We start from the raw sequence: 27,986 nt of genomic DNA, 5'->3' as shown, positions 1-27,986 counted from the left end.
AAACAAGAAGCCAAAGGCAAACAAGCTCATGGCCTGATTCCAGAACAGCCCAAGCATCCTTTTGGCCCTGCTGGCAGGACAAGAAGGCTCTTTGCACCTTAAAGGCTGCTTAGCCCTTTGCAGGAGCAGCCCAAAACATCAAGATCTACAGCAGAAGGATGTGGGGGATTTTGGGTTCTTTTGCTCACTGGGTGGGAGTTGCTTCAGTTGCTGTTTTGAAGGTCTCGCCTGAGTTGTCCTAAAATACAGCAAAAAAAGGCTGTGCTTTCGCTGAGTGAAGCCACGTTGTGTCTGTCTTTCAGAAAGGAATAAAGAAAACACAGATTGCCTACTGAAATTGTTCTGCTCCCTTCCAAATCAGTTCACTAGTCAGGCATAAGCCTCAGGCACGTCCCCAGTTCCCTCTCTGCCAGCAAGGCAGAGCTGCATTGTGCAGTGCTTGCTGTGCACCAGAGAGCACAAAGCAGGCTGGCCTGGTGCCCCCGAATATTTCTGCAGAACGCTCTGCATTTCACACCTTTGCTCTGACTCAGTGCAGAACTCCAGGATTGCAGGCGCTTCCTCCCCGAGCTGTGTGAGGCACTGGCTCCTGCGGATCTGACCTGAGGAGCTGTCGCTGCCTCCCGCTGGCCTCGGTGCCCCTGGCAGAACTGCCGTGCCCGAAGGACGCTGCCCTGTGCTGGAGCCTGCGGAGCAGCCCGGCTCCCTCCCGCTGTGCCCAGGCTGCTGCACACACTGCTAACCTTCCCCAGGCCTTCCAGGGCAGCCGGCAGAAGAGCAGCAATCCTCAGCCGGGGCACCAGCCCTCGGCTGCCTTTTGCCTTTCTCTCCTCCTGGGCCGCCTCCAGACGGCCAATGGCACCAGTCTGCGCTGGGCCCAGCACGGCTACGCTTCCCTCGGGAGCAGCCAGCTGCCGCTTTGGCTCTGAGGCGGGAGGATTTGCCCGCTCCCAGGAAGAGGCACCCAGCGCCACGCTGCTGCCTCTTGCAGCTACAAGGGCCTCCTGCCAGCCGGCCTCTGCCGAGCCTCAGGCTGCTCTGGGCTCTGCCAGGGCTCTGCTGGGGCTCTGGCCCAGGCAGTACTGGGCTGCTCTCACCTCACAGTGGCTGACAGCTCTGCATCAGACGAGACTTTCAGAGCACCCTCACTGATCTTTCTGCTTTCTCAGTTGAGCAAGACTCTCCTCCAGCCAGAGATTGCACTTAGGGATACAAATCCAAGTGGCAGGAACCCCAGTGCTCTCGAGTCACAGCTGAACACCTGCATCTGCACAGGATGTTTTGGCTGCCCCACTCCTCCTCTGGTTTTGCCTGCAAATGCCATTGCCCTTTCTGCCTCAACTAGAAGTACCATGGCTGGGCAAAAACCGGCCAGTGCGTCGTATTCCAAAGGCAGTGTGGTGTGGAGAGGATGAATGAAGAAGAGCCTGCCCCACTTACAAACCACACCAAAGAAGCCATAAGTGTCCCTTTCCACCTTTAAGAAACAACTGACAATTCAGAAGGAAACATCAAGCTTATTCACAGGCTGAGAAGGAAGGGAATCTTCAAGGTGAGTTGAGGTTTCAGAAACTTTATTTATATGCAATCCTGCTCTGCAATCCTACACTACAATCCTATTCTACAATCCTACTTGACAATCCTACTTGACAATCCTACTCTACAATCCTATTCTAAGCTGGTTGTGGAGTAAACAGGTCTGACGTGATTATCACATTCTTGTCTCCTCCTTCCTCTTCTTCACTGCAATGAGCAGTGGCACCAGGCTGGATACAGGCTCAGCTGATGCTACAAATGGGTGCTGCCCAAAGGAAACAAAACAAAAAAACCCAATGAACCATGACTTCCCAAGCTCAGTGCTTCACAGGCTCAATCAGGATTCCTCAGGTTCCTAGAAAGACGCAGAAAGAGGACTGACGGGACCATCTGCACCTCCATCTTCATGTGCAGGACCTTGCCATCACAGGCCAACCTGGCCCAGAATCCCACCTATCCATTCATCCAGGTGTCTTCACCTTGCTGGCATTTTTGCCCTGCCAGTGCTCTAGAAATGGTGCTTTCTGTCCCCGGGGTTTCTTCCTTTCAGGAAACTTCAAAGCCTCACATAGGTCCCTCTCTTTGAAAGACAGGCACTGTGCTAATTTCCACAGGGAGACAGAGCAGTGTCTGCCTTTCCATCCCCTCCCCCTCCTGTGCTGGATGGCACCTGCCTTCCCAGCAGGGACAGCTGAGTGGCACTGGGTCCTGCAGCTCCCTCTCTGCCACTCAGCCTGGCGGTAACCCTGGGGCAGTTCCCGTCTGCTTGACCATGCCAGGCAGCAGGTGGGGCTGGGACAAATCCATCTCAGCTGTCCTTTTGTGGGTGGCAGAAACCCCTAGGAGTGGGGCAGGGGGCACAAACCAGGGTCCCTCAGAGGCTCACAGCGAGCTCCTCACAGCCAAATCTCTGACTGCTGGGCTGGGACTGGTTTCCTTGGGTTCCCCCACCACCATTTCACGCCTCTGTACCCCGCATTGCTCTAGCTCAGTTCTTTTGCCATCAGGTAAGACTGAATACCCCACCAAATTACAATACAGGGCGACAGAAACAATCAGAGGATGGAGCACCTCTCCTCTGAGGACCAGCTGAGAGACCTGGAGTTATTCAGCCTGGAGAAGAACAGCCCCCAGGGAGACTTTATTGCCACGTTCCAGTACTTCAAAGGGGCTTCTGAGGAAGTGGGGGACACTTTTTTTAACAGGGCTAGTTGCAGTAGGACATGGGGTAATATTTATAGTATATAATGGGGATCAAGTCAGGTTGGGTGTAAGGAAGAACTTGTTTTACTCGGAGCATGGTGCAACACTGGCACAGGTTGCCCCGAGAGCTGGTAGGTGCCCCATCCCTGGAAACATTCCAGGTCAGGTGGGATGTGGCCCTGAGCAACCTCTGATCTCTTTAAAGATGTCCCTGGTCATCGCAGGGCACTTGGACCAGACGACCTCTATGGGTCCCTGGCAGCCCAGCCCAGTCGAGGATTCCACACCATTTTCATTAGAAAAGCACCAAGGGTGGAGGGGAGGGGCAGGGGGTTGTCTGATGCCTTGGGCTTCAGTGGAGGAGGAGCCCATCCCTCGGACACTGTTTCACCTGCAGCCCCTTCGCATTTTACCTGCAGGAGCTCCTTGGCAGACCAGCGCCGCTCCTCGTTTGTCTGCAGGCAGCAGCTCAGGAAGCCACGCAGCAAAGGCGAGAATAGGTTGGGCTCCTGCAGCTTTGGTCTCCCTCCTGTGGCTATCAGGAGTTGAGGCTGGAGAAAAAGGAAACACGAGGCTCCACCTGCTTCTTTCAAGTATCTGTAAATGCTCTCCCAGAGCCCATTGCAGTGGCAGTTCCTGCCCTGGCAGATGGACAGAGATGACTTTCCTATACCAACAGAAAAGCCAAACCCCAAAGCAGCCACAGCTTTTCCGACATCCAGCGGATCTTGCCTTGGCAGCTGATTTCATTGGCTGACCTAGCTAGTGGGAACTACATCAGCAAAAGCACGTTTTGCTTCTCTGAGGATTGACACCAGCTTGACAGGCTATTTGAAGAGGGAGTTTGCTCTATCTGTACCATCTCCAAGGATTATTACATGAAAGGCATCTCTGCAGTGCTTGTTGGTCCATTAAGCACAGCTTCCATACAACAAAAATCATCAAGTTTTTTGTTCTCTTCTTGAAAAAAATGCAGACGCAGAATCCATCTAAAATAGACGGAAATAACAATGGAAAGAGGCCTAGGAGTCTCCATGAAAACGCCCGCCACAATAGTAACAGCTCTGTGCTGGTGGCACTGAAATAGATGGTGACCAAAGAGACTTTGTTATCATCCTCTTCAGCCCAGAGGAAAATTTCCTTCGCTTTTCCCACACCACCAGAGGTCACAAAGGGGGTTTTATCCTGTCCCTCTGCAGCTGAGCTCAGCCACTGGACACGGTGGGGAGCTGGAGCCCTCCCTGTCATTATAACTCTGCAACCCAGGGACGTCCCTGCTCCTGCGGTAAAGGAACACGGCACCGGCGTCAACCACAGACCTTGGGTCCCAGCCCCAGTCACCTGGCTGCAAGCTCTTTAATGTACCAACAAACACCAAGGGTTTGGCATACAATTCTAACTGCAGTCTGAGAAAAAGACATGCTGAACTTATCCAGGCCACCCAGACACATGAACGTACAGATGATTTGGAAGCCTGAAAGTTTCAAAGACCCACAGGATTTGGAAAAGATGCTACAGCTTGGAGGAAAATTGATGGCTAATAAAGGAAGAAGCAAGAAGCACTGCTTGGGCTTTGCTTTGCTGGTTTTTTCTCGTCTTTTTTCTTTTTCCTTTCTCTTTCTGTTCTCCTTTTATCTTTTTCTATAAAATTGAAACTGGGAAGGTCCAGCCTCCATTTCAAAGGATATTTATCACACTGCTGAACTCTCCACTTGAAAAACTCTTGTCCTTCAGAGACAGAGCTCCAAGAGTGTTCAAAAAGCACATGAGAAACGTCAGGCATGGCTGAAGGCCAAAATGGCAGGTTTCTGAACTGGCTGCTTGCCACTTCCCTTCTGATGCAAGCAAAACTACAGCAGATGCTGATGTGCTGCAGGGCCATTTTTAGAAGGGGACCTTGGTGGAAGCAGTGCCAGCAGATGGCAATGGGATTTTGCCCAGTTGCAAACAGAACGTGGGACAGGTGAGAAAGACAGAGGGATCAGTGAGTATTGGCTCCTTACCGAGACAGGATCTCCATTCCAGTGAGGAGCTTCCCGTTCCACCATTTCGATTCCCACTATGCCAAAAGACCATATGTCCGCTTTGGGGCCGTATGGTTGACCTGTCACGATTTCAGGTGCCATCCACCCAGAAATCCTGGCCACTGATCTCTGTCTACTCTGCTCAGGGGTGAGCTGAGCAGAGAGGCCAAAATCAGCTGAGGAGAAAACAAAAGACTGTGAAAACCAGCTCAAATTAGGAAACCAAGCAAAAGAATTCCCCACTCTCAGTCTCAGAATGCACTGTGTAATCTGCTGGAAAACCGTCCGTGCTCTATCTCCGCAGGGCTTTAGCCAAGGAAAGATGGAATTGGCCACTTCAAAAAAACCCACATTTTTTACACTGCCCCCAGCAGTGGCCTTTATTTTCCTGAAGCTTTGGATTGTAGCTCCCTCCCTCTGGAAGGGACGCACACAAACCTATGCCACTCTTGACTGCTTGTTCCTTGTGATACCTCTGTGCACGTTGCAACTGTGCCCTCAGCTCACGGCAGGGGTCCCTGCACTGCCACCAGCACCACTTTGGGGGAACTGGCAGTCACTCAAAAGCAGCCCCAAACCCCACATCCCCGGAACGCCGTGCCTGACCGAGAATATACCGACCCAGCTTGACAGAGCCGTCGGTTCCGAGAAGGATGTTGCAGCTCTTCACATGTTGGTGGATCATGTGGTTTGAATGAAGAAAATCCAGTCCTTTCAGGCACTGAGAGAGAAAACAGAAACAGGAGGGCAAAAATTAGTGATGTGATTTCAGCACACAAGAAAGGAAACAGCTCTAAAAGATTCCCTTTCCAGGGGAATGGGGAGTAATGGCAGAACACGGAGCCATCGAGAGGAAGAGCTTGCTGCTCCAACACTACCTTTCTAAGGGAAGGCATGTCAGCTTTTGAAAGAGCAATGGGAATTGCTGTTCTAGACTGTCCCCTGCAAACCAGCCCCAATGACTGCTGCTGCAGTGGATGTGCTCTCTCCATCCAGAGGACAAACGAGCGTTTGCCATGAAAGAAAAAGTCCTTCCCTTTGGTGTGAAGTGGATCACTTTTGGGTGGGGGGCTGCATGGCAAAGGTTTTCTTGCTAGCCTCAGCATAGACTTGGAAGTATCCCATGAGTCACCTTTCAGAAGCAAACAGCATTTTGGGTGCACTACTATCCTTTTCAGCTGAGGACTGTGAGAAAGGAGTCTCTCTTTTTCTTTGCCATTAGTTTCAAATCCTGCCACCAGCACCTTTGCTTTTACAGGCAGGGAATGCAGTGCAGACAGGCTCCAGGCAAACATTTAGAGAGGCAAGGTGGAGAACAGCAAATACAAATACAAGAGACAGAGCAAGAATACAACAGCAGGAGATAAGAATACAAGAACTGAGTACAGTGAGTGCACGCACACTGCCACACAGTTCACTTGAGATGCTCTTGCTTCTCCATAGCATAGCAGCAACACAGAAACAAAGCTTGGCACATGAAGTCTCTGCTGTTCTGAGCCCCTGTTTCCCAGACAATCCTGCCCAAGCCCTCGGAAGGAAGCACAGGTGGGATCCCTGACCTCTTGACTGATGGTTGCCATCTCGTCTTCACACAGGTAGGTCTTGCTGATGACATTGCTCAGAGTGCCTCCGTCCATGTACTCCATCACCAGCCAGAGTTCCTCATCCACAAGGTAGCTGAAGGAAGGAAACAAGGGCGTGGAGATGAACATACATGGCTACGTTGCTGTTTGGAAAAGACAATGGTTGATTCTTGTTTCTGGGTCCCTTTGAAACGAGGACAGAACAAAAGGAGTAGACGTTCCCTCTAGGCTGTGCAGTGTTTGCAACCTGTGCAGTCTCAAGGAGAAAGGCACAGCTGTGAAAAAGGAGATGTCCCTGATAGCCAGCAAGTGAAAAATGCAGTTTCGTAACAGCCCAGATAAAAAACCTGTCACGCATGGTGTTTCTGGAAATAAGCACCTAGTCTTCCTGGCATGCACAGCAATGGAAAAGAGGGGCAACAATCCCAGGGAAATCCTCTCCAGGATGGTTCATCAGCACTTAAAACACTTGAAAAAATCAAGCCCCAAAACAGCATGGAGGCAGTGAACTTCAAGGCTATTGATTTAGTAAGATAGTGCTGATCCAGGTTTTTGAACAAACTTCAAACTAAGTGTGCCAGGGAAGATTAATGCAGACAAAATGCACTCTCTTCCCATCCATTGGAGATGAGTAGAGAAATGATAATTAACCAATAATTAACAGCTCTATTTTCTGCCAGTGACCCTGAATCAGGGGGAGGAAGGGAAGCAGAGGTTAAATGATTTGCTAAGAAGCTGCTTGTTAAAAGCAATGCATACCGCTTGCTCGACACTTACTGTGCCTACCAAAGCAGAACAAGAAGATATAAGACTATTGATAAAGGGAAGGAATCGTGACCAAAGATCCTGTTTTCGAACATGTGCAGGGAAGCAAGATGAAAAGTTCAGAATGAGGAAGACTCTTTACTTCATCTGAGGAAGACTCTTTCCTTCATCCTGGACACCCCTGCCCACGACCACCAGACAACACTGCGCAAGCGCAACGCGGATGTAAATGACTTTTGGGCTCATTGTAATACGAGGCGAGGCTGGGCAGGGCTAGGCAATGAATATGTATAGGTGTATTGGGAAACTCAATGACTATGGGACTTGTAACCCGATACATACCAGGCTGAATGCAGCTGTCAGCACGCATGACTTGGGAGGAATTATCCCCCATGCGTCCCAGCGCTGGAATAAACGTACCTACTTTCCTCCTTATTCCAGTAGTGGAGTCTTTCCCGCATATCAACCCAAGTGGGTTTTTAACCTCGCATGCTTGAGTACGCGAACCAACATTCATGGGATAAAACCACAACCACTCACCTGTCTAAATAGTTCACAGTGTTGGGGTTCTTATTCATTTTCATGACCATGAGTTCATTTCCAGTTACTTCCTTCCTCCTTGGTCCTCGAAGATTTATTTTCTTTATGGCCACCTAAAATGACATGGAAAATCCGTACCTTGAGAAGTTGGTGGCACATGGAGCGAGTGATTTTGGAATGACACAGCCGAGCTGTGCCAAAGTGCCTTGTGATTAGACACAGGAGGAATTAGGAAGTGACATTCCAACAGCCCATTTCTCCGCTCCCTTGGGGCCAGAAACAGGACATGTGGCCACTGACGTTTTGCCCTGTCCACTTGGTAACAATGGTGTCTCAACTATCACCCACAAAGCTCTGCCCACACTCTCTGCTGCTGTCAGGGATCCAAAGAAGTAATCCAAGCCTTGGTACTCTATGGATACATCCTGGGCTATAACAGCAGGGCTTAGGGGCTTTTAGGGACACCTTGCACATCCCTCCCTAGGTGCACTTCCCAAGCGCAGCACTGCAGGTTGCTAAGGAACTACCAGTAAGATTCAGATGTATTTGCTGGCAGCCAGAAATGAGAATTCAGGACACTGAAGCTGTAGCCTCAAAGAGCAGTGAGATGCTCTAAGGCACCACCTTTGTTTTAGTCATTGAGAGCAAGTGAGCGCGTCCTTCTCCGAAAGGGACCGCCGCCCTCCTTGCCTTCCATCTGGCAGCTGAGAAGGACAAAGACTGTCCCAAATGCATTTTGCAGGCTGGCACCCGTCTGCGCTTCCTGTGCCTTTGCAGCACAGCTCTCCCGGTGACCCAAAGCTCCAGCCACAACTCACACCAGAGGGGAAAGCCCTCGAGAGCTGCAGAATCTGCAGGGGCTGTTGACATTTACCTCTCCTCCTGTGGCACTGTCGAGTGCTCTACAAACCTCTCCGAAAGTCCTAGAAACAAAACAGCAGCAAAGAAAGGAGAAGCTGTTTAGACCTTGGAGTGAAAGCCAGCCCAGATGGGAGATCTCTGCTGTAAGTGCCTAAAACCTGCAGGGTGCAGGAAGGATCTGCCAGAAGGCGATGATGCCTTTTCCTCTCAAGTGTGTGGGCACTGGGCCTGTTCCTGAAGCTTTGGGCTTTAGTGCCTCAGCTCAAAAAGAGAGCTTATTCTTTCATCTCGGGTTTCAGTTTCTGAACGGTGTGGTTCTAATCCTGACCACTGAGTATTTCCTTCAACAAACTCTTGGAAAGAACTGTTCCTGAGAGCTGTTATCTGACAGCTCCCAGGGGGTAGGTTGCTCTTTCAGGCAAGCAAGATTCTTCTCCTTTCATTAGTGTGGCCATATGATTTTGAGACATACAAGAATGCTAAGGAAATTAACACACAGGTGTCCCACAGTTGAGAGACAGGAGATCTTCCAGCTCCTGTTCCTTGCTGCAGGCAAGACCTTGGCAGCATGGAGATGTCTTTGACAATGCCTTCTGACCACACTTACACATTCGGACCAGCACTGAGAGATGGGACAATCTAACGCCAGTGTCTGAACATGTTTGCGGCTTGCCTGACTTCACACTTGGTAGATATTCCACCAGCAAAACTCCTGGCCCATGATTTTGTAGAAGTAACTGTGGTTGTGATGCCATGAAGATTTTTGCCTTTTCTTTTATACCCCTGTTATACCTTTTTACAGCTTCTGTATTCCTAGTGCTTTTGCCTACATTCTTGGACTTGTTTGTCAAGCTAAAAGACTAAACATTTTAGAAGCTTCGTAGTTAGGGATGTGTGTGTGTGTGCCCCAGACCCCAAGGTCCTCTCCAGAACATATTCTGTAAACCAAGATAGAACCATCCAGGGGAAGGTTCCTTGGGGAGGGGGGGCTCACCTGAGCCTCTCATTGGGGAATCTTGGATAGATATGCTAATTAGTAAAGCCTATAATGATATACCCAATGTTGGGGGGACACGGGAAGAAGAAGAGACAGAGACACAGGGAAAGACTCGGTGGGGTGCATCTCGATGCATATGACCTGGACGTGTACACCTAAGGATCCTTAAAATAAATACCAAGGTAAAATCCCTTTTCCCCTTCTAACCGTGTATGCCTCTTCATTTTAAGACCAGGAAAAGGCATCAGTTGGACTCACCCGCTGCCGATATTTTCCAGTTCAATGTATTTCGTCACCGGATTTTCCATGCTCACCATTTTCCCTGAGAGGAACAAAATGCAAGGTGCTCACTTGAAAGCAGAGATGCCACCTTCCAGGAGATACAAAAGGCAGCCCCGCTGCCCGGGGCTCTGAGCCCCTTGTGGTCAGCTGGGTAACAACAGCAACAACAGCAGCAGCACCAAGACAGGCAGCTCGGCAGCACACATGGCTGGCACAGATTTTCTACAGTTCTTTGGAGAGATCTCTTGCCAGGAAACTAGCCACATTCAGAGGAGACAGAGACCAGAAGAGAACAGGTACCAAGGCAGGTGAGTTGTCATCTGTAAGCACTAAGGAGAGCTGGAACTAACAGCAGCTTTCTTTTCTTGGGAATAAGCACTGTGAGATTCAACAAAAGGTTTCATATTTCCCAAGATTAAATGCACCTTGGGTTCTAGAATCAATTCCTATGAACAAGTGACATTTTTAAGACAGGAAGGAATATTGCCAAGTGTTGCCAGGAGGGGAGGGCATCTTCTCCACCTTCCAGCAGTTTGCCAGAAGAACGCCTTTCTCTTTGTAAAGCAGAGCAGCTCATGCTATAAGCAATACCAGCGGGGCTTTCAGCATCAGGACCCTCAGCCTTTATGGGCAGGCTGAGCTCAAAGACGCCCTTGCCGTGCCCCATGTGAAGAACCACACTGCTTCTCTTCACCCTGACTGCGCGGCTCAGTCGCTCGCATTGGACTCGCCCTCTCAGCTCCGCACACGTCCCCGTCTTCCCAGCTCGGCACAGCGGCCATGGGCAGCAAGGACAGCAGTGCTCCTCAGGCGCCGGCGTGGCACGGACAGCTGCCCCGAGGAGATGCTGACCCTCTCGTGAGTCCAGGCCGTGCGATGCAGAAGCCGGCCCGGACGAGGGGCTGCTGCCTCCCGGCAGCTCCGCGCTGCAGCGGCCGGGCAGCAGCAGGACTCTCCCAGCTAAGGAAGGCTCCAGCCTCTGCAGTCGCACCGGCCGTCAGGGGCAGGGCAGGTACCAAGGCTGGGAAAGCCCAAGGATGAGCACTGACAAGCACTGGGAAGAAGCCACAGCCAGACCGAGCCCTGTTACAAGCTGTTGCCCCCATTCAGGGCACGACAGGATTGGCTTTGAAATCAGACACACCGAGGTGCACATCAATGGCCTTTTTGTCCCAACAGGTGATGGTAGACACAGAGTCAATTGGGCTCTGTTCTCAGCCCCACCAGGCCTTATCTGAGAGCACAGCACTGGCAGCTATTATGGGCAAGAAGCAGATTAAATGGGTTGTGCTGCAAAAGCACAAAGGGCTTGATGTGTTTTCCTGGAGAGCGGCCTGCACAGGGTTGTGCCAAAGGGTAGAACTCCAGCAGTCACAGCCTTCTGCTGATCCAGGAACAGTCCCTGCTTCTGCCTTTAGCGGAGAGGGAAGCTCAGGCAAACCCAAGGCAGTCCGAGCTGCCCTCAGAGGCAGCAGGAACACCCAGAGCACTCCCTCGCTGCCTCGAAGCACAGCAGTTCCTGTGGGGAGTCCTCAATGTCCCCACAACCACATGTTCCAGGAGGAACATTTGGTACAGCTGTGCTGGCACATGCACACAAAACACTGTCCCTCACCCAAGAAATACACAAGACGTACTCAGTAGCTCCAGGTACTTGTCCTTGTTCTCCTGTTGCTGAGCAGCTGTGACCACACTGGAGCTGAGCAAACTGCCTGGGCTCCACTTCTCAGGTTAGGGAGCAAAGGCTCCTTTAGATGACGCTGCTGCTGCAGCAGGTTCAGTGACAGAGCCTGTGTAGATCTGAGACAAGAAATGAGTTTGTGTCAGAAACTGTGGCTGGCAGAGACTGCCCTGGGATCACATTTCAAATGCAAGCCCTTAGGAAGGTGCTGTCAGCCACTTTCAGAGCTCTTAAATGGGTTTCTTTGGATGTCCACCTCTGAAACCAGAAGGGTCAAAACCAAAGGCTGATTTTACTCGAGTTCATGGCCAATTTCATGTTCCATTTTCATGGATTTTCTGAAGGATGACTGCCACAATGACTGCTCCACTTCCTCCCAAGGACTCCTTTCCCCCTCCAAGGGCTGCAGACACACTTGCAGTTCCTTGTTCTAATGTTCTACCTCCTCCCATTGGATCCTCTTTTCCACCACCATCTTCAGGATGTGCTCAGCCTTTAGCACCTCTGGTTGGGACAGGTCCTGTGCCTCATGCCAACCTTGGGGCTCTTTGTGGCCAATCACTTGCTGGAAGTCTTCACAGGCTGCCAGGTGAGATGTCAACACTTCCACCTCAAGTCAAACAGAACAAAGCAGTCAGACAGTACAGCTTGTCGCTGTCAGCCATGGGTCACAGACTGTGAGGAAAGGGAGAGAACAGGAGACGGCCAGATTCACAAGGGATACAGAATTCAAAATCTATCTGGGTCACCAAGTTGAGCTGCAGAAACACCTCAAGAAACAAGGAGAGCAGGAACAGGCCAGCAGGAATCCATTCGGATGACTGCCGGCCAACAGGCCAAAGGACTAGTCCCACTGTCCAGGGCAGCAGCTGAGATTCAGCAGCCCAGGACGTGTCCTTCAGAGTGGCTGTGATAGAGGCCACAGCAGGAGGGCACTCAGAGGCATCACCCCCTTGCCTGCTGCTCTGCAGAGGAGAGGCAAGAAGGGCAGAAGCCACCGGTTCGGTGACTGCAGCGGCTCTCGCTGTTGCACTCACTTGCTTTTGTAGAACCTCCTTCTCCTGAAGCAGGTGATTAAGCTCTTTGATGATTTTCATTCCTTCCTCCAGCCTCTTCTCCCTTGGCTTGATCCTAGCCTTATTTGTCTGCAACTCTGCCTGCAGGCTGTCCTCCACTTTCTGTGAAGAACAAGCGAGAGCAAGTTTCACGAGTGGAGTGGCTGCCACTCTTCTACTCACCTGGTTTTGTAGATCGCCCCTCTGCTGATGGAGATTCCAGTGCTCTTGAATTCTTCTGATGTCTTCCTCGTGCCTCCTCTTCACTGCCTTGATGTCACTCTGGGCTTCGGGCAGCTCTGCTTGTGGCTCTGCCTTGATGTCCTGTGCACACAAATGCAGAGCAAGTGACTGGGAGCTGCCATCAGGCTCAGCTTTTTCCTCTTTCGGCCTCAAAATCACATTCATTCAGCCACTTCTTTCTGCTTCCCTACCCAGCTCTGCTTCCATTGGAACCCTCCCATCCCAGTGCTGGTCTCTGCAGATTACAAGGCTCTGTGCTTTCAGTGCCTGTGGGACTCCTGGCCTCCTCCATCCCAAGAGCTCCATTTTATGCCCCTGTTCCTGCCCTTCACTCTGTCACCTGGCTAGTCAGGCTTACTTGGCCATTCTCTTGTGGCTCTTCCACCTGCTGCCTGAGCTGCTCCAGCTGCTCTCGGGCTGGGAACAGCTCTCCCCGAGTCTGGCACGGCATCTCTGATAGAGCAATCTGCTCATGCTCTTTCTCTAGAAGGAGCTGCACAGAAAGCAAGAGAAGATGGGTTTCAACTTCCCATAAAACATTTGTGGGGCAGGACTCAGAGACTGATGGGCTCACGCATTCCCAAAGCAATGTACTGCTGCTCTCCTGGGTCATTCCCTGCCCGTGGGAAGGCACAGATTCCAAAGTGACAGTGGCAGTACAGTCAGGGTCCCTCTGGGACTGAAGCTGACAGGGAACGTGGGGCCTTTCTCAAGGCTCTGCTGAGGACCTCGCTCCTCTTCTGCCGTGTCCTGTTTGTCTTCAGAAGTGACTGACACCCAGCCCTGTCCCACAGCCTCACCCTGGCTCTGCAGGTGGCTTCCTGTGTGAGCTTGCTCCTTGTGAGAGACACTTCTGGAGTTCATGTTCTCTTCAGGCCTGCACTGCCATTCCTGCCTTTCTGACATCTACACTCTTGGATTATTCAGGAGATGAGGATGCGCACAAAGACCCTCCAGTGGAGGTCAGAGGGCCTCTATGGCCACCTCAGTATACGGAGGAGGACCAAGGTGTTTATTCTCCTCCCTCTTTTGTCAACTGAGAATTCTGACTGGCTGTACCAGAGACCCTCACAAGGTCCCATTAACAAATTAATTTACAAACCTTTCAGGATGCCAATGAAGGAAACCATGTGTCATGTAATACATGTATGACCAGAGTCCCCAAACACCACCTAGAGCATGGGATTGTTCCAGTCCCTTAGGACAGGCCAAAATTTAAAGGATAAACAGGGGGTTTCAGGGCGGAAAAGGCTGGAGGAGGAAAACACCTCTGAGGGGAAAAAACAACCATCTCTGGAGGGGGAAACATCTCTGCCTACTCAGGATTAGTCAATGGAAGGAGTCTCTCCTCCTCCTCTCAAGGGGTGCCTTTAGGTGAGCTTTGCACCTCCAGCTGCCTTGGAGCAAAACCAGGAAGATTCATGTAGGTAGATAGATAGATAGACAGATCGATAGATCGATAGATAGACAGATCAATAGATCGATAGATAGATAGATCTATCTCACTGTTATCATCTCTCTTTTCCTATACTTTCCATCACTACACACATCAACACTCGGTAGCCAGTGCCCTGATCAGCAGCAATCCTGAACTTGCTCTCCTGTTGCTTCAATAAACCACACTCTTGGGGAACCTGGAGCAGGAAGGTCCTTATGGAACACAATCAGACCCAGGGCCCTGCACTGGGAACTGCACTCTTTGTGCATCTGTGCTGGGGCAAGTTCTTCTCTTGGACTCGACCAGACTGACGGTGCTAAAGTGGCTGCAATCAGAAATGAAGCCTGGCCCCTCACAGCCCCTCTGATCTCTGAGGACCCTGGAATGCAGGGGCCTTGATTTCCTGCTGAACTCCCATACCTGGAATGCAACAGATACTGATCCCCCGGGCTGCCAAAAGGCACGGGCGCTGTTAACCTGAAAGTGATGTGCAAGGCCCTGCTGGCTGGCCGGCCACCAGAACAGCTCCTTCTGCACCAACGTCCCTGCCCCAAATTACGTGTTCTCATGCAAAAACACTGCATCTTCCAGAACCGCAAACTAACATTCTAGCAGAATCTCTTCCAGTGCTGGAAAAGGGCAGGAAAGGTTGAGCAAAAGCACCTTTGCTCACTGGAGAAAGAGAAATGACACAGGGCCTCTCCTTCTAGCAAACAAACAAATAAATAAACAAAAAGATGAAAGTATCACCTACTCCAGTGTCTAAAGCACTTGGATGCAGTCAGGGGATGCTTGGCAGGGAAACGGCCCTTGTGGTGAGCACTGTCATGTAGGGATTTATGGAAGTGTAGCTGAAGGTCCTTCATGAACCTCCCTTCTCCAGGCTAAAGCTCCCTCAGTGCCTCCTCATGGGACTTGTGCTCCACACCCCTCCCCAGTTCCCTTGCCCTTCTCTGGACCTGCTCCAGCCCCTCAATGTCATTCTGCTTCACACGGGCCCAGAACTGGACACAGCACTCGAGCTGCGGCCTCAGCAGTGCCCAGCACAGGGGGACGGTCACTGCCCTGCTCCTGCTGCCCCACTATTGCTGACACAGGCCAGCATGCCCTTGGCCTCTTGGCCACCGGGGCACAGCTGGCTCATGTCAGCTGCTGTTGACCAGCACCCCTGGGTCCTTTCCTCCCAGGCAGCTCCCCAGGCACAAAGTTGCACATTTGTCTTAAAAGACAGCATCAAGAATTTCAAGATGTCCTTCCTGTTCTTAGCACTCACTACAAGACAGCAGACAAGGACCTGCAGCTTCACCCCGGCCTCCAGACTCCAGTGGAGTTTTCAAAGCTGCAGACTTCACAACAGAAAGTATCAGCAGAAACATGCAGCCTCTGGGTTTTGCCCCAGAAGAAGGGTTCAGAACTATGCAGTTTGTTTCTTTTGCCACACGGGAGAAGAGTGGCCCCACACGGGTCATGGACAACACAATCATCTCTTTGCAGCTTATCAAAAGCAAAACCACAGCACACTCCGAGCCCCTGTCAGCTCTGCTCCTGCCTGCTCTGCCTGAAGAGGAGAAAGAACAACCTGGCAACAAAGGCACCGAAATCCTGGACTTCAGGCAGCAATTCCACGTCCCCAGTGTGTCTCTGAAATACTCCCAGGTAAGCACACCCGAGAAGCCCTTTGGGACAAGCCACCCCAAAGAGCTTGTGTGGACAAATCAACACTTTTTGTGCCTGCAGCTACTTGGCCAGCCTGTGGAGTGGGACACATCTCTCCAGGCCACCGTGTCCCCTACGTGTGTGGCAAGGCTGAGAGCGGTGTCTTTGGAGCGCTCCCTCCCGTGGGGACAGGGGAGCCTTCATGACTCAGGCTGGCCCCTATTGGAATGCCAGCAAGCTGGGGCCTGAGCATGACAGGTCAAAGGCCGTTTTCCAGCTGTCACTGGCTGGGGGGAATCGCTAGGTCCTGGCAGGACTCCAGCACTCAGCATCCTCAGCCACCAGCAGCAAGTGCTGGCTGGTCAGAAACTTGCAGCTCTGATTTCCTCTAAAGACAGCACCAACCAGAACTGGCACTTACTGTCTTGGAAAGTTCAGGCTGTGGTGTGATCACAGCTGGAGGGTTGTGGTCATTTTGCTCCTCTTTGGCCTCTTCTCCAGGAGCAGAGGGAGCCAGAGGAGAGTCTGCTGTTAGTTCTGTGCCCTGTGGACAGGCAGGAGCGTGAGGGACAGGCAGTGACCTATCATTTTATAACCTTATTCCTATTCAGCTCTACAGCCAGCTCTACTAAGGAGAAATCATAACCTTTGATAGCAAGGGGATTCTAAACTAAATTAATCCAACTAAATTAAAATGGGCATATTGCTCTGAATTAGATGTTCCACCCTGGCTACTGTCAGGAAGCAACGTTCTCTCTGCAAATCTGGGCTTTTAGTTCTTTAAAAGCTCTGAAATGCAGAACTAGGAAACAGCCAGCGATGTCTTTGCTACTGCTGCTGCAGACATGGAAATGGATTTTCTCTCAGCCTACACAGCTGGCCCTCCTCACTCTACTGCCACAGACCAAGCTCACAGCTTGCTCCACAATTCTTAAATGCCAGGAACATCAAAGGTTCCTTTCTCACTCACCTTGGGATCGGCACCTCTGAATACATGGGTCAGGTGACCTGCAGTGGGCAAGGGAAAAGGAACGAGGCGCTGTGAGAAAACTGCCTGTGCTGGTGAACCCCCCAGAACAAGTCAACCCCAAGAGAGAGTATTTTCCTTTCACAGCATCCCTCCAGGAGACACAATTCTTTCACACAGCCAGCAAGAGAACAGGACAATATTCTTGGTTGTGCCTACGCTTTGGCCTGTTTTGCCAGTAAACAAATACAAACTTGGTCAAGAAAATGCAGATTGTTCTTTCACACTCAATGCTTCTGTTCTGCCCAGCAGTTAAAGCAGCTTTTGTTCTCTTCTCTTTCGGGTACCTTATTTTTAAAATAAGTTGCATGCACCAATTCCCATTAAGTTGCTGAAAACAGTTGCCCAGAAAAGCTTCCCCCAAATCCCCCTGAGCTGTGGCAGCTCTACTGTGAAACAGCTCAGGAGCAGCTCTGGGGTTCAGGAGCAGACACTCACTGTTTTGGAGTTTGCACTTCGTTGCAAAGGGAATCGCCATTTTAGCACTCAGTAAAGGGTCAAGTTAGTCAAATCTTTTAATGACAAAATTTAGAATAAAAGAAGCTTTCCCTGAATTCCAGGGAGAACCACAAAGTCTTTAGAAGGCCTTCTGAGAAGGTCTCCCAATCTGCCTTTTCAAAGTTGTCCTGCTTGACCCAGCACACTGAGGAAATGACAGACTCTGCTGCCACAGACCCTGCCCTGGAAGGAAGGGAACCCCTGGAGGTTCCCTTGCAAGTGCTGCCCACGCCCCCCTGGCTACAGACACCCCCTTTTTAGCTGAACGTGTTGACAGGAGCTTTACCAAACCAGTGACATCCTAATGGTGTTTTTGTTTCAAAGTCAACTCAGTTACTAAGAAAGAGCATGAAGAGATACAAAAGCCAGATTAAGCTACCACCCAGGGAAAACCTCTACTTACGTGCCAGGTTAGCCAGGTAATATCCAGAATAACCAATGCCATACACAGTGCAAACTGCAGCAGCGAGTGTCTCCATGGCTTGAGCACTGCTGTGCAAGTTTGCAGACTGTGCTCTAACACAACAAAAACCAAGGCTCCTGTCAGGGTGCAGCTGCCCCCTGCCAAGGCCTCAACCAGGAGGATGCTCCTGCTCTGAGCAAGCCCAAGAGCTGCTCTGGCACTGAGGCCTTCCATGCACCAAGGCAACCTTCTGAGGACACCACGACTACGTGGCAACCATGCCCTGACATCACAAAGCAGCTGCTCCACGTTGGTCTGTGTCTTTATGCAAAGCAACCCAAGCTTCCCTGCAGCAAACACCAAATAGCCTGGGAAGTTCTCCTCTGTCAAAGCAGCACAAATTCCCCTCATGGGCCAAAGCCTGTTGTTCAAGGGGCCCAAGAGAACTCAAAGAGTGCCCCAAGCACCTACAGCCTGTACCCCAAGTGCACACTGAGATGCGACCAAAGCAAAGGAAACCAGGCCAAGAAAATGGCCCAAAGCATTGCACAGATCCAGGAGGGAAGGCACTATGGGCATAAGAGCTGAAATAATTCCTAACAAATCGCCCCACATATTTGCACATTTATTGGACATGCCCTGGGCTCCTCTGCATGTACATCTCTACCTCTGCCTTTGTGTCTCTTTGGAAGCAGAACTGGCAGGATTTGCCCACCAGCAGCAGCTGCTCCAAGCTGGGAACGCGACTGGCAGTGCTGATTTCCAGAGGCTGCTGGCTCCCAGGTGGAGCCAAGGCAGGAGCTGGCGCTGCTGCTGCTCTGTGCCAGAGAGCCCTGGCTGGGCAGGGCACGGTGCCCACTGCGCTGTGGGCTCTCTCTCCTGCCAGAGCTGGGCACACCTGGGAATGTAGTTACACAGCTTGGGTTTGCCCAGGAAGTTTGTGGTGGTTTCTTTCCTGGGAACGCCAGCACCTCCCTACTGCAGGTCAGAACGAGTCTGGGAGCAGGGGAGCTGCCGGCAGATTTAAATCGAGATGTGATGGTCATTTTTCACTCAGCCTCTCTCACCTTTGTGATAGAGACAAGAGGCTTTTCCTTCCTTTTAATTATAGGCCTGCAGTGGGCCCAATTTTGTCCTTTCTTTTATAGGAACCCCCTTACAGATGAGATGGAGCTGTGTGAGAATCAAGGAAATTTTTAATTGCCACCGTAATTGACAGTATTGACAATTTACTAATATTTGTGACTTGTCTGTATTTCATCACAAGTGACTTGTTGGGAGACCGAATATTAATCAAAGCATTTCATTTTATTTTGATTATGGAAAAAAGAGGTATAGGAAAAGCTCCTATGGCTATATATTTTTCTCAACAAGAACAAATACATATTTGAAATCATGGTAACCTTCCCAGCTCTGCCTTGGGAGGTTTCAGAATTACTATGGTCTAGCTAAACTTTTCAGGTTAATGATAATAGAAGCTAAAGAATCTTAACAGAAGACAAAAAATGTTCCATGAGGAATGGTTGACTTCACCTTCCTCAACTCATTTTTATCACAGCCCTCAGCAGCAATGGCATGTTGGCTGTGGGTATGAGAGGCGGCAGCTCCCTGGCACACACGGTGCTGCTGGCAGAGCTGGCTGCTGCCTACTCAAAGCTCAGGTAGGCACCTGAGCTGCCTTGCTGCATTGCCAGAGCCATCTCAAGGCTGATCTGCAGTCCAGAGGTGCTGGTCAGCTGGAAGCTGCAGGACTTGCCGCAGGGCAGCGCCGTGAGCTGGCAGTGCAGCGAGTGGGGCAAAAGCAGCCAGGCTGATGGCACCAACACTTGGGCCCAGCGGGAGACTTTCTCCACATCCAAGCAGGAGCCTGTGCAGAGGGTGTCCAGCAGGTACCAGTGCTGATCCCTCACCAGCTGGCCACCAGAGGCGTGGAGAAAGCACCTCTGCCCCAGCAGCTGCTCGCCGGAGCACAGGCACTCCAGAGCCACACGGACGCGCCCGGCTGGCGGCTGCTTTCTGCTGTCCACATTGAAGGAGTGGCCAGGGGGTGGCCGCAGGATGACCAGGGGGCGGTAGACGGTGCTGTTCTCCTGGACGCTCCAGGCTTCAGAGCTGGTGTCCATCCCGGTGCCTGGGTGCAACTCCGGCATGAAGTTCCCGCCGGCTTCTCCGGGATCGGTTGCGTCACCGAACTGGGCACCTTGCGGTGCCCATCCCCGCCACTCCGGATTCAGGGATCTGAACCTCAGCCTACCTGACGCGCCCGGCTGGCGGCTGCTTTCTGCTGTCCACATTGAAGGAGTGGCCAGGGGGTGGCCGCAGCATGACCAGGGGGCGGTAGACGGTGCTGTTCTCCTGGACGCTCCAGGCTTCAGAGCTGGTGTCCATCCCGGTGCCTGGGTGCAACTCCGGCATGAAGTTCCCGCCGGCTTCTCCGGGATCGGTTGCGTCACCGCACTGGGCACCTTGCGGTGCCCATCCCCGCCACTCCGGATTCAGGGATCTGAACCTCAGCCTACCTGACGCGCCCGGCTGGCGGCTGCTTTCTGCTGTCCACATTGAAGGAGTGGCCAGGGGGTGGCCGCAGGATGACCAGGGGGCAGTAGACGGTGCTGTTCTCCTGGACGCTCCAGGCTTCAGAGCTGGTGTCCATCCCGGTGCCTGGGTGCAACTCCGGCATGAAGTTCCCGCCGGCTTCTCCGGGATCGGTTGCGTCACCGCACTGGGCACCGCCACTCCGGATTCAGGGATCTGAACCTCAGCCTACCTGACGCGCCCGGCTGGCGGCTGCTTTCTGCTGTCCACATTGAAGGAGTGGCCAGGGGGTGGCCGCAGCATGACCAGGGGGCGGTAGACGGTGCTGTTCTCCTGGACGCTCCAGGCTTCAGAGCTGGTGTCCATCCCGGTGCCTGGGCTGCAACTCCGGCATGAAGTTCCCGCCGGCCTTCTCCGGGATCGGTTGCGTCACCGCACTGGGCACCTTGCGGTGCCCATCCCCGCCACTCCGGATTCAGGGATCTGAACCTCAGACTACCTGACGCGCCCGGCTGGCGGCTGCTTTCTGCTGTCCACATTGAAGGAGTGGCCAGGGGGTGGCCGCAGCATGACCAGGGGGCAGTAGACGGTGCTGTTCTCCTGGACGCTCCAGGCTTCAGAGCTGGTGTCCATCCCGGTGCCTGGGTTGCAACTCCGGCATGAAGTTCCCGCCGGCTTCTCCGGGATCGGTTGCGTCACCGCACTGGGCACCGCCACTCCGGATTCAGGGATCTGAACCTCAGCCTACCTGACGCGCCCGGCTGGCGGCTGCTTTCTGCTGTCCACATTGAAGGAGTGGCCAGGGGGTGGCCGCAGCATGACCAGGGGGCGGTAGACGGTGCTGTTCTCCTGGACGCTCCAGGCTTCAGAGCTGGTGTCCATCCCGGTGCCTGGGTGCAACTCCGGCATGAAGTTCCCGCCGGCTTCTCCGGGATCGGTTGCGTCACCGCACTGGGCACCTTGCGGTGCCCATCCCCGCCACTCCGGATTCAGGGATCTGAACCTCAGCCTACCTGACGCGCCCGGCTGGCGGCTGCTTTCTGCTGTCCACATTGAAGGAGTGGCCAGGGGGTGGCCGCAGCATGACCAGGGGGCGGTAGACGGTGCTGTTCTCCTGGACGCTCCAGGCTTCAGAGCTGGTGTCCATCCCGGTGCCTGGGTGCAACTCCGGCATGAAGTTCCCGCCGGCTTCTCCGGGATCGGTTGCGTCACCGCACTGGGCACCTTGCGGTGCCCATCCCCGCCACTCCGGATTCAGGGATCTGAACCTGACTCCCTTTCAATCGGCTGAGGACAACGGAGGCCATCGCGCACCCTTTCGGAACGGCGCTCGCCTATGGCTTAGGACTGACTGACCCATGTTCAACTGCTCATTGGTGATGGGCTGGGCACAGCCAACGTGCTGCCATCACTGACTGCACCCTTGACCCTCTCGTCCTGCTCACTGACCTTCTTCTGGCTGCCGACCTTCTCCAGGCTGCTGGATCTCTCCTGCTCACTGCAGCTGGCAGAGCCACGCTTTCTTCTCCTCACCAGCCAGCAGCCCACAGCAAGCAGAACCAGAACCAGAGCTGCTACAGTGACCCGGAACAGCCATTGCTGCTGCAGTGCTGAAAGGAGCAGGGTTTCCATGGTGCCCCTGCTCCCCTCAACCTCCTGCAGGAGCCGAGTCATCTCCTGATGAAGGTATTCCTCGCGCTCCCGCATCCGCTTGACTGCATCTTCATCGACGTGTACCTGCATCTTCAGCCCAGTGTGGGTGGCTAACAGGGCCAGGATGAAGGCAAATGTGGGAGTCATGGCCTGGTGGGAGAAACGGGGCTCAGCAGGGGGGAGGGAGCAGGGGGCTGGGGGCACCTGGAATGTCCCCAGAGCCTCTCTGGTCCCCTGCCACGCTGAGAGCCCCAAGCCCCTCTTACCCCAGCTCTGGGGACAGAGCCCTGCCCTGAGGGTCCCAGCTCTCACTCTGGGTTTAAACCCCCCTGGGCATCTCTGCCAGCCCCCATCCAGCCCAGCTTTGCCAGCCCCCATCCAGCCCAGTGTTTTCTCTGCATCTGCCCTCGCTGGCTGCCCAAATCCAACTGCCCGCTGACGGCCCTGGACACAGGTGCCAGCGTGACCTGTCCTCTGTGATGTCACAGCCAGCAGGACCATGTCACTTGGCTGCCAAGCTGGCCACGCCCCTGCTCACAGCTCCCATTGTGACCCATCCCCTGGCATGTCACAGCCCCCAGAGCCACACCTCCCACCCCACAAGCCCCGGCCTTCATCCCCACTGCCGAGCTCAGCGGCTCCTGGGCATCCTCACCCTGAGTGCAAACCCAGCCACAGGAGCCCCCCAGGGCGCTCGGCATCAAGGCTGCACCCTCCCTCAAGGCATCATGGAAAGGCACACGCGGACTGTATGTGAATGTTCCAGTGCTGACCACCCCTGGCTGCCCTCCACGGGAACCTGAACCTCACCTGCTGCACCTCGAGGACGTTTCCTCTCCTCCTGTCCTTTGTCTCTTGGGAGAAGAGATCGATCCTCACCTGGCTGCAGCCTCCTGTCAGAGAGTTGTAGCATTTGGCTGGAGCAGCCAGCAGCAAAGGCCAGGGCAAATCCACACCTTCTGAGCGTTACAGATTTCTGTGCAGTGCCCCGCTGCTCTCTGGTGCAATGTCACTGCCATGCTCCTGGGGACAACGGGGACGTTCTGCTCTGGGCATTTCTTGGTTTTTTAGCTGCACAAACTCTGCACACTTAGATTTGAGATTGCTGAGCTTCATTCTTGGCACCATATGTGATTCTGTGCCTGACACTCCAGTGGTTCCAGTCTTTAGACAGTCACCACCCGACCTGAGGTAAAGCATAGGAATGGTACATTCCTGGGAAAAACACTCCCTCTTGCCCCCTTAAGGTCCCTCAAATGTGGGCTTACTTACAGTGAAAAGTTTCTTAAACCTCAGAATTATCTTATTTAAGAAAACAATAAATAAAAGGAAAATTAAGCCCAATGAAGGAACCATCAGGTAAAATTAAATTTCAAGTACCTCCAACACTTGAGATGTCACTTTCTGTGAAATTTTACAGTTTGGAATCCCATTTCTCAGCAAGTTTGGTATTCTGACTGCCAGCCGACTGAGTCAGACAATGTGTGGATTTGATTCAGCTGAATAGCAGTCCCTGCTGCCTTAGTGGATAGATGCCTTTGTAGGTCTTGACTGGCATGATCTTGATAATCCAGCCTCATTTCACACCACACATCTGCACTGCATTAAACACCCCTGTGACAGAGCTGGGGACAGCTGGAGGAAGCAAGCTGTTCTTTTCCACCTGGGGATGGTGGCAGGAAAATGCCTGAGGAGAACGCGGGGAAGTCTACGGCTTCAGGACTGGAGCTCCCTGAAAACTGCTCAGCAGATCCAGCTCTTCAGCTGCACAGCCACCATTGTCACTGCTCTGCAGGGAGTGGTGGCTCCCAGGCAGCCTGTGGGATCGGTTCCAAGGCAGGGCAGGGACGAGCAAAGGGCCTTCTCCTCACTGACCTTCATTGTAGCTGCTCCACTGCTCCACTGCAGTTCTCCCAAGCTCTGTCCCTACAATTTCTATTTGCCCTGTTTATGTCCATCCCAAAGCTGACTCAAGAATTAATGTAACTTAAGAGACATTTTAGAGGCACTCTGTTGATACTCCTGCCGTATATCTCTCTCTCTCTCACACACACACACACACACACACACGTATCTCACTTACCTATCTGTCTGTCTGTCTATCTATCTATTTCTCACAAGAGAAACTCTCCTTACTTGCCTAAATTCATCAAATCGTATCCACACAGGCAGAAATATTAAAAGTCACCAGGGAACATATTGTGAAATATAACTTGGCAGAATGACTCAAGAGGCTTGAGGGCACATTTCTGATGACTGACCATAGAGTTACTTCAGGAAAATAGTTCTTGAAGATGATCTCTTTGTGAGCATCCACACAGTTCTGGGAAGAGGCACGTATGGGTAACACGTGGGAGCAGAGCTTGCTCCAAATCCTGCTCTGAGTTCAGACACCTGCAGCACACAAACATGGAAGAAAGTAATTTCAAGTTCCATTAGTAGCATAGGTAAAAATCAGTGATCTCTGGATATGGAGGACAAAAGCAGCAGAGAAGTTACACTTTTGATGTTGTAATATACAATGAAAAGTAAAATTTTCACAGCCTGTTTAAAGGGCATTTAACAATAAGGCTAAAATGGGGTGGTTTGGGAGTTGAGTTTTGGGAAAACCACCAGATATTTAAATAAAAATTCCATCCCTTTTCTGTTTGAGTAAATGCAAGCTCTTTCCTAACTTTTTCCCCCCAGACACTTAAAAGCTACAATTAGCTCGGGCTTTTTATAAAGGTAATGAGAATCGATCCGTTTTATTATACAAGTGTCTTGGGGTGACGTTATGATGTGTATCCCATATCGCTGCCTATGCCCAGAAATTAATTTTTGTGCCTTTCTATGCCTCCAAACTGAGCCTGAGAGGGGGAAGAGGAAAAAACTGAGCAAAACTTTCTCAAAGCAGTTTGCAGCTCGTTCAAGGTCATATAAAGATAGCAGGTTTTTTTTCCCCCCAGCTGCAGCAGGGGAGCGAGGAAGCACCCGGCTTGCTGTTTTTCCAGTCAGCTTTTGGCCAGTGGTTTTCAGTTTCTCGTTCTCCAGAGAGAGACTGAGAGTTGGACTTTGCTTTTTCCTTCTCTGGAATTCCTGATTTTCTCCCTTTCCTACTGGACTGCTTTCAACCTCAGAGCACATCGGGAGGACTTTCCACCGGGCACAGAGGGCCTGGCCCTGGGCCAAGCCCCAGCTCCGAGGAGACCAAAGGGAGGACTCTCACGCTTTCCCAGGTTTTTCCTCCACAGTGAAAGATTTTACCATTTAACCTTATTTTCCTTTCCCGGGTGTTTGTTAAATAAATCGTTTTATCTTCTTCACTTTCCTTCAAGGAAAATTTTTTTTTTCCCGAACCTGGTGGGGGAGGGGTGGTTGTGCCTTCTCTCAGAGGATATATTTCTAAATTTGGCCAAACCGGTACAACAAGTTTAAGGATTTTTTTTTCTCTTGAATTAGGGCACTTCAGAGAAGTTATTCAATAGCAAAGATCCCAGCCTGTTCTCACTGGTATCAAAGCAAACAATCCTCAAGACACACTTTGTGAGCACAGCACCCTCTGTCCCTGGGATTTTTGGGTGTCCTGATGAGCTGAACACCACCCGCTGACAGCTCATGACATTATTTGCCTGTTCTTGGGGCTTCTCTCAGGTGTGAGCCCTCCGTGCTGAAGATTCATTCTCCTTCCTCTGCTGTGTTACAGTGATCAGGAGATTTCAGCCACAGCTCTGTTCTTGCTGGCATGGCCAGGGCAGTCCTGCCCAGCACCTTTTGGCAGGTGTATTTTGGACCTGGATTGGTTAAGTGGCAAAGACACTTGCCCAGGGGAATAACCATCATGTTTCTAAAGTAAACAGCCCTTGAATATACCCCAATCTCTGTGCACCAAAACATACCCAATTCCTGATCTTATGTGAAATCACAAGCCAGTGTTTTGCCCTCAGAAACTCTAGGTTCTGTGTTTCATTATACAATCGTGTTTGTTTTGGTTTTTTTTTTACTTTGGGCATGTTTAGCCTCCTTTTTGTACCAGTTATTACCACTGTTCCTCCAGAGAAACACAGAATAGAGGGAGAGTTTTTGGTGTGTGATCTGTGGTCAGAGGCAGTGAACAACCATCCTCCCTCACACAAGCCGGCTCAGCTGTAAAATTCCCCGCCATGGGAAGGCCAACACATGGGACACTGGCATGAGAGGCAGCTGAGGAGGGGTCATAAACCATCAAAGACCCAGAGGTGTCCCCCAGACTCACTGCTGAGGCCACCAGTGCACTTCAGGGGATGCAAAGTGATGCAACACCCCCAGAGTCTGTTGCAAGAGACTCTGTCAAGCTGCCCCTCCCCAGGGGTGGTACCTGGGCATCCCCACCTGGCCCAAATGTGCATTAATCCATTGAACTCTGTGTTTTGTGGCCCTCACCACTGAGAACACCAGAAGGAGAGGATCAACAGGACACCGTCAGGATCCATGGAGTGGTGCCAATTTCTACTTAACCTGTCTTTGTCACTCTCTTTCTCCCCCCCCCCCGCCTTTTTTTTCTATTATTTCTTTTTATCTCTCACTCTTCCTCACATTAACTGTTAAATGAAGTCCATACTACTGATTTTGGCATATGGTCTTGTTTGCACCTTAACTGGGGCAGAGGCATCTCTCTAGTAATTTTAATAACTGGGTTAAAATAAATTTAATAACTGGGAACGGCAAATGATATCCAAAACAGCACCACAGATTCACGGAGCGGCCTAATCATGTTTTGTGTTGCGTTCCCTGCTCCTTTCTAAGAATGTCCAACAGCCCAGTGCTGTATTTCTGGCTGCTGCCAGGCAGAGCTGTTGCACAGACTGCTGACACCCCTGCTGGCTATGAACACTTCACTGGGAAGGTGTGTGTGCAGAGCGAGAGTTGTTTGCACAATGGATGCACTTCTTCACAAGAACTGAAAATGAAATGTATCTACTCCCTAGCCTTCCTCAGAAATACCTGCTGCAGTATTTTTAACCAATACTGATACTAACTAATATGACACTACTAGCAAGCATAATGCTGCATTAGCAGTGAACCTCCTCTTTCTTTTCCTTCGGGTTTGGAACAAAAATAATTTGAGGGGGAATAATGCCTGAAAACTCTTCCTATACAACAGCTCCATATGTTATGTTTCTTCACAACAATTCTGATTAACTGAGAGCAATGGGATAGACACTTTTCCCAAAGCTCTTCCACGGTTGTGGCTGCAGGAGCTTTTCCTGCACCTCTGGAAAGGGCTCCGGGGGCCCTTGGCCAAGGATGGGGATCAGGGAGAAGCAGCAAAGGGCTCAAGGACAAGGGAGAGAGAGAGCAGAGCTTGCTCCCACAGCGTGGCAGAGCAAGAGCCTCATGTCCTTCTCCTGAACCTGCGGGGCTCCAGGGCGTCCCGGGGCCTGCGGGCCCTCCTCTTTCGGCAGCGCCGGAGCCTCCCAGGCCAGCGGCCCCTGCGGCGGCCGGGCGGGGAGGGGCTGCGGCTGCGGGCCTGGGCACGGCGAGCTGCCGCTGGCCCCAGCTCCTGCCGCGCCTCCTGCCTCTGCTGCTGCCTCGGCTCCTGGTTCTTCTGCTGCCCTGTGGGGACAGGCGCAGAGGAGCCACGGTCGGGACCCGCAGGGGGGCCAGGCCCCCCAGAGAGGCCGGCTGCTCCCTGCACAGGGGGCCCGGTCGGGCTGCTGGAAACGGGACCGGCCGGGCTGCTGGAAACGGGACCGGTCGGGCTGCTGCCCTCTGCGGTCTCTGCCCGCCGCTGCCGGCCCCACCACACTCCCGCCAGCCTCTGGCGCATCCGGGGCCACACGGGAATCAGTCGGCCGAAAAGTCCTGCCCAGAGCCTGGACAGGAAACTCCCCGTGGGCACAGGCTTAGCGAGGCTTTTGGCGTCCGCGAAGCCGGGAGGTGCCGCTGTTGCTGTCTGGTTGGTGGCCTTGGGCAAAGCTCCCGGCTCTATCTCCATGGCCACGTTTGTTTGGCACAGCAGGATGAAGAGAGCAAGCACCAGGAGTT

General features: G+C 52.2%; 2 protein-coding genes across 2 annotated transcripts in view; both read right to left on the bottom strand.

Moving 5' to 3' along the window:
* LOC116437867 (T-cell activation Rho GTPase-activating protein-like) overlaps nt 1–27,986 on the bottom strand; it is a 633,784-nt gene that overhangs the window by 552,871 nt on the left and 52,927 nt on the right. The window lies entirely within an intron of this gene.
* LOC116437876 (serine/threonine-protein kinase PAK 3-like) lies at nt 179–18,649 on the bottom strand. Its single transcript, XM_032096195.1, is given in 15 exon segments — nt 179–1,801; nt 3,153–3,290; nt 4,743–4,939; nt 5,385–5,484; nt 6,323–6,440; nt 7,652–7,764; nt 8,526–8,574; nt 9,768–9,831; nt 11,429–11,591; nt 11,915–12,082; nt 12,510–12,851; nt 13,129–13,263; nt 16,286–16,408; nt 16,835–16,872; nt 17,793–18,649. Coding segments are annotated over 15 exon segments (1,914 nt in total). The 5' UTR covers nt 17,869–18,649; the 3' UTR covers nt 179–1,711.

Source organism: Corvus moneduloides, chromosome Z, assembly GCF_009650955.1.
Source record: "Corvus moneduloides isolate bCorMon1 chromosome Z, bCorMon1.pri, whole genome shotgun sequence".
NCBI classification, from domain to species: domain Eukaryota; kingdom Metazoa; phylum Chordata; class Aves; order Passeriformes; family Corvidae; genus Corvus; species Corvus moneduloides.
Note: the sequence above shows the minus strand (reverse complement) of the source record. Positions and strands in the feature narration are given on the sequence as shown.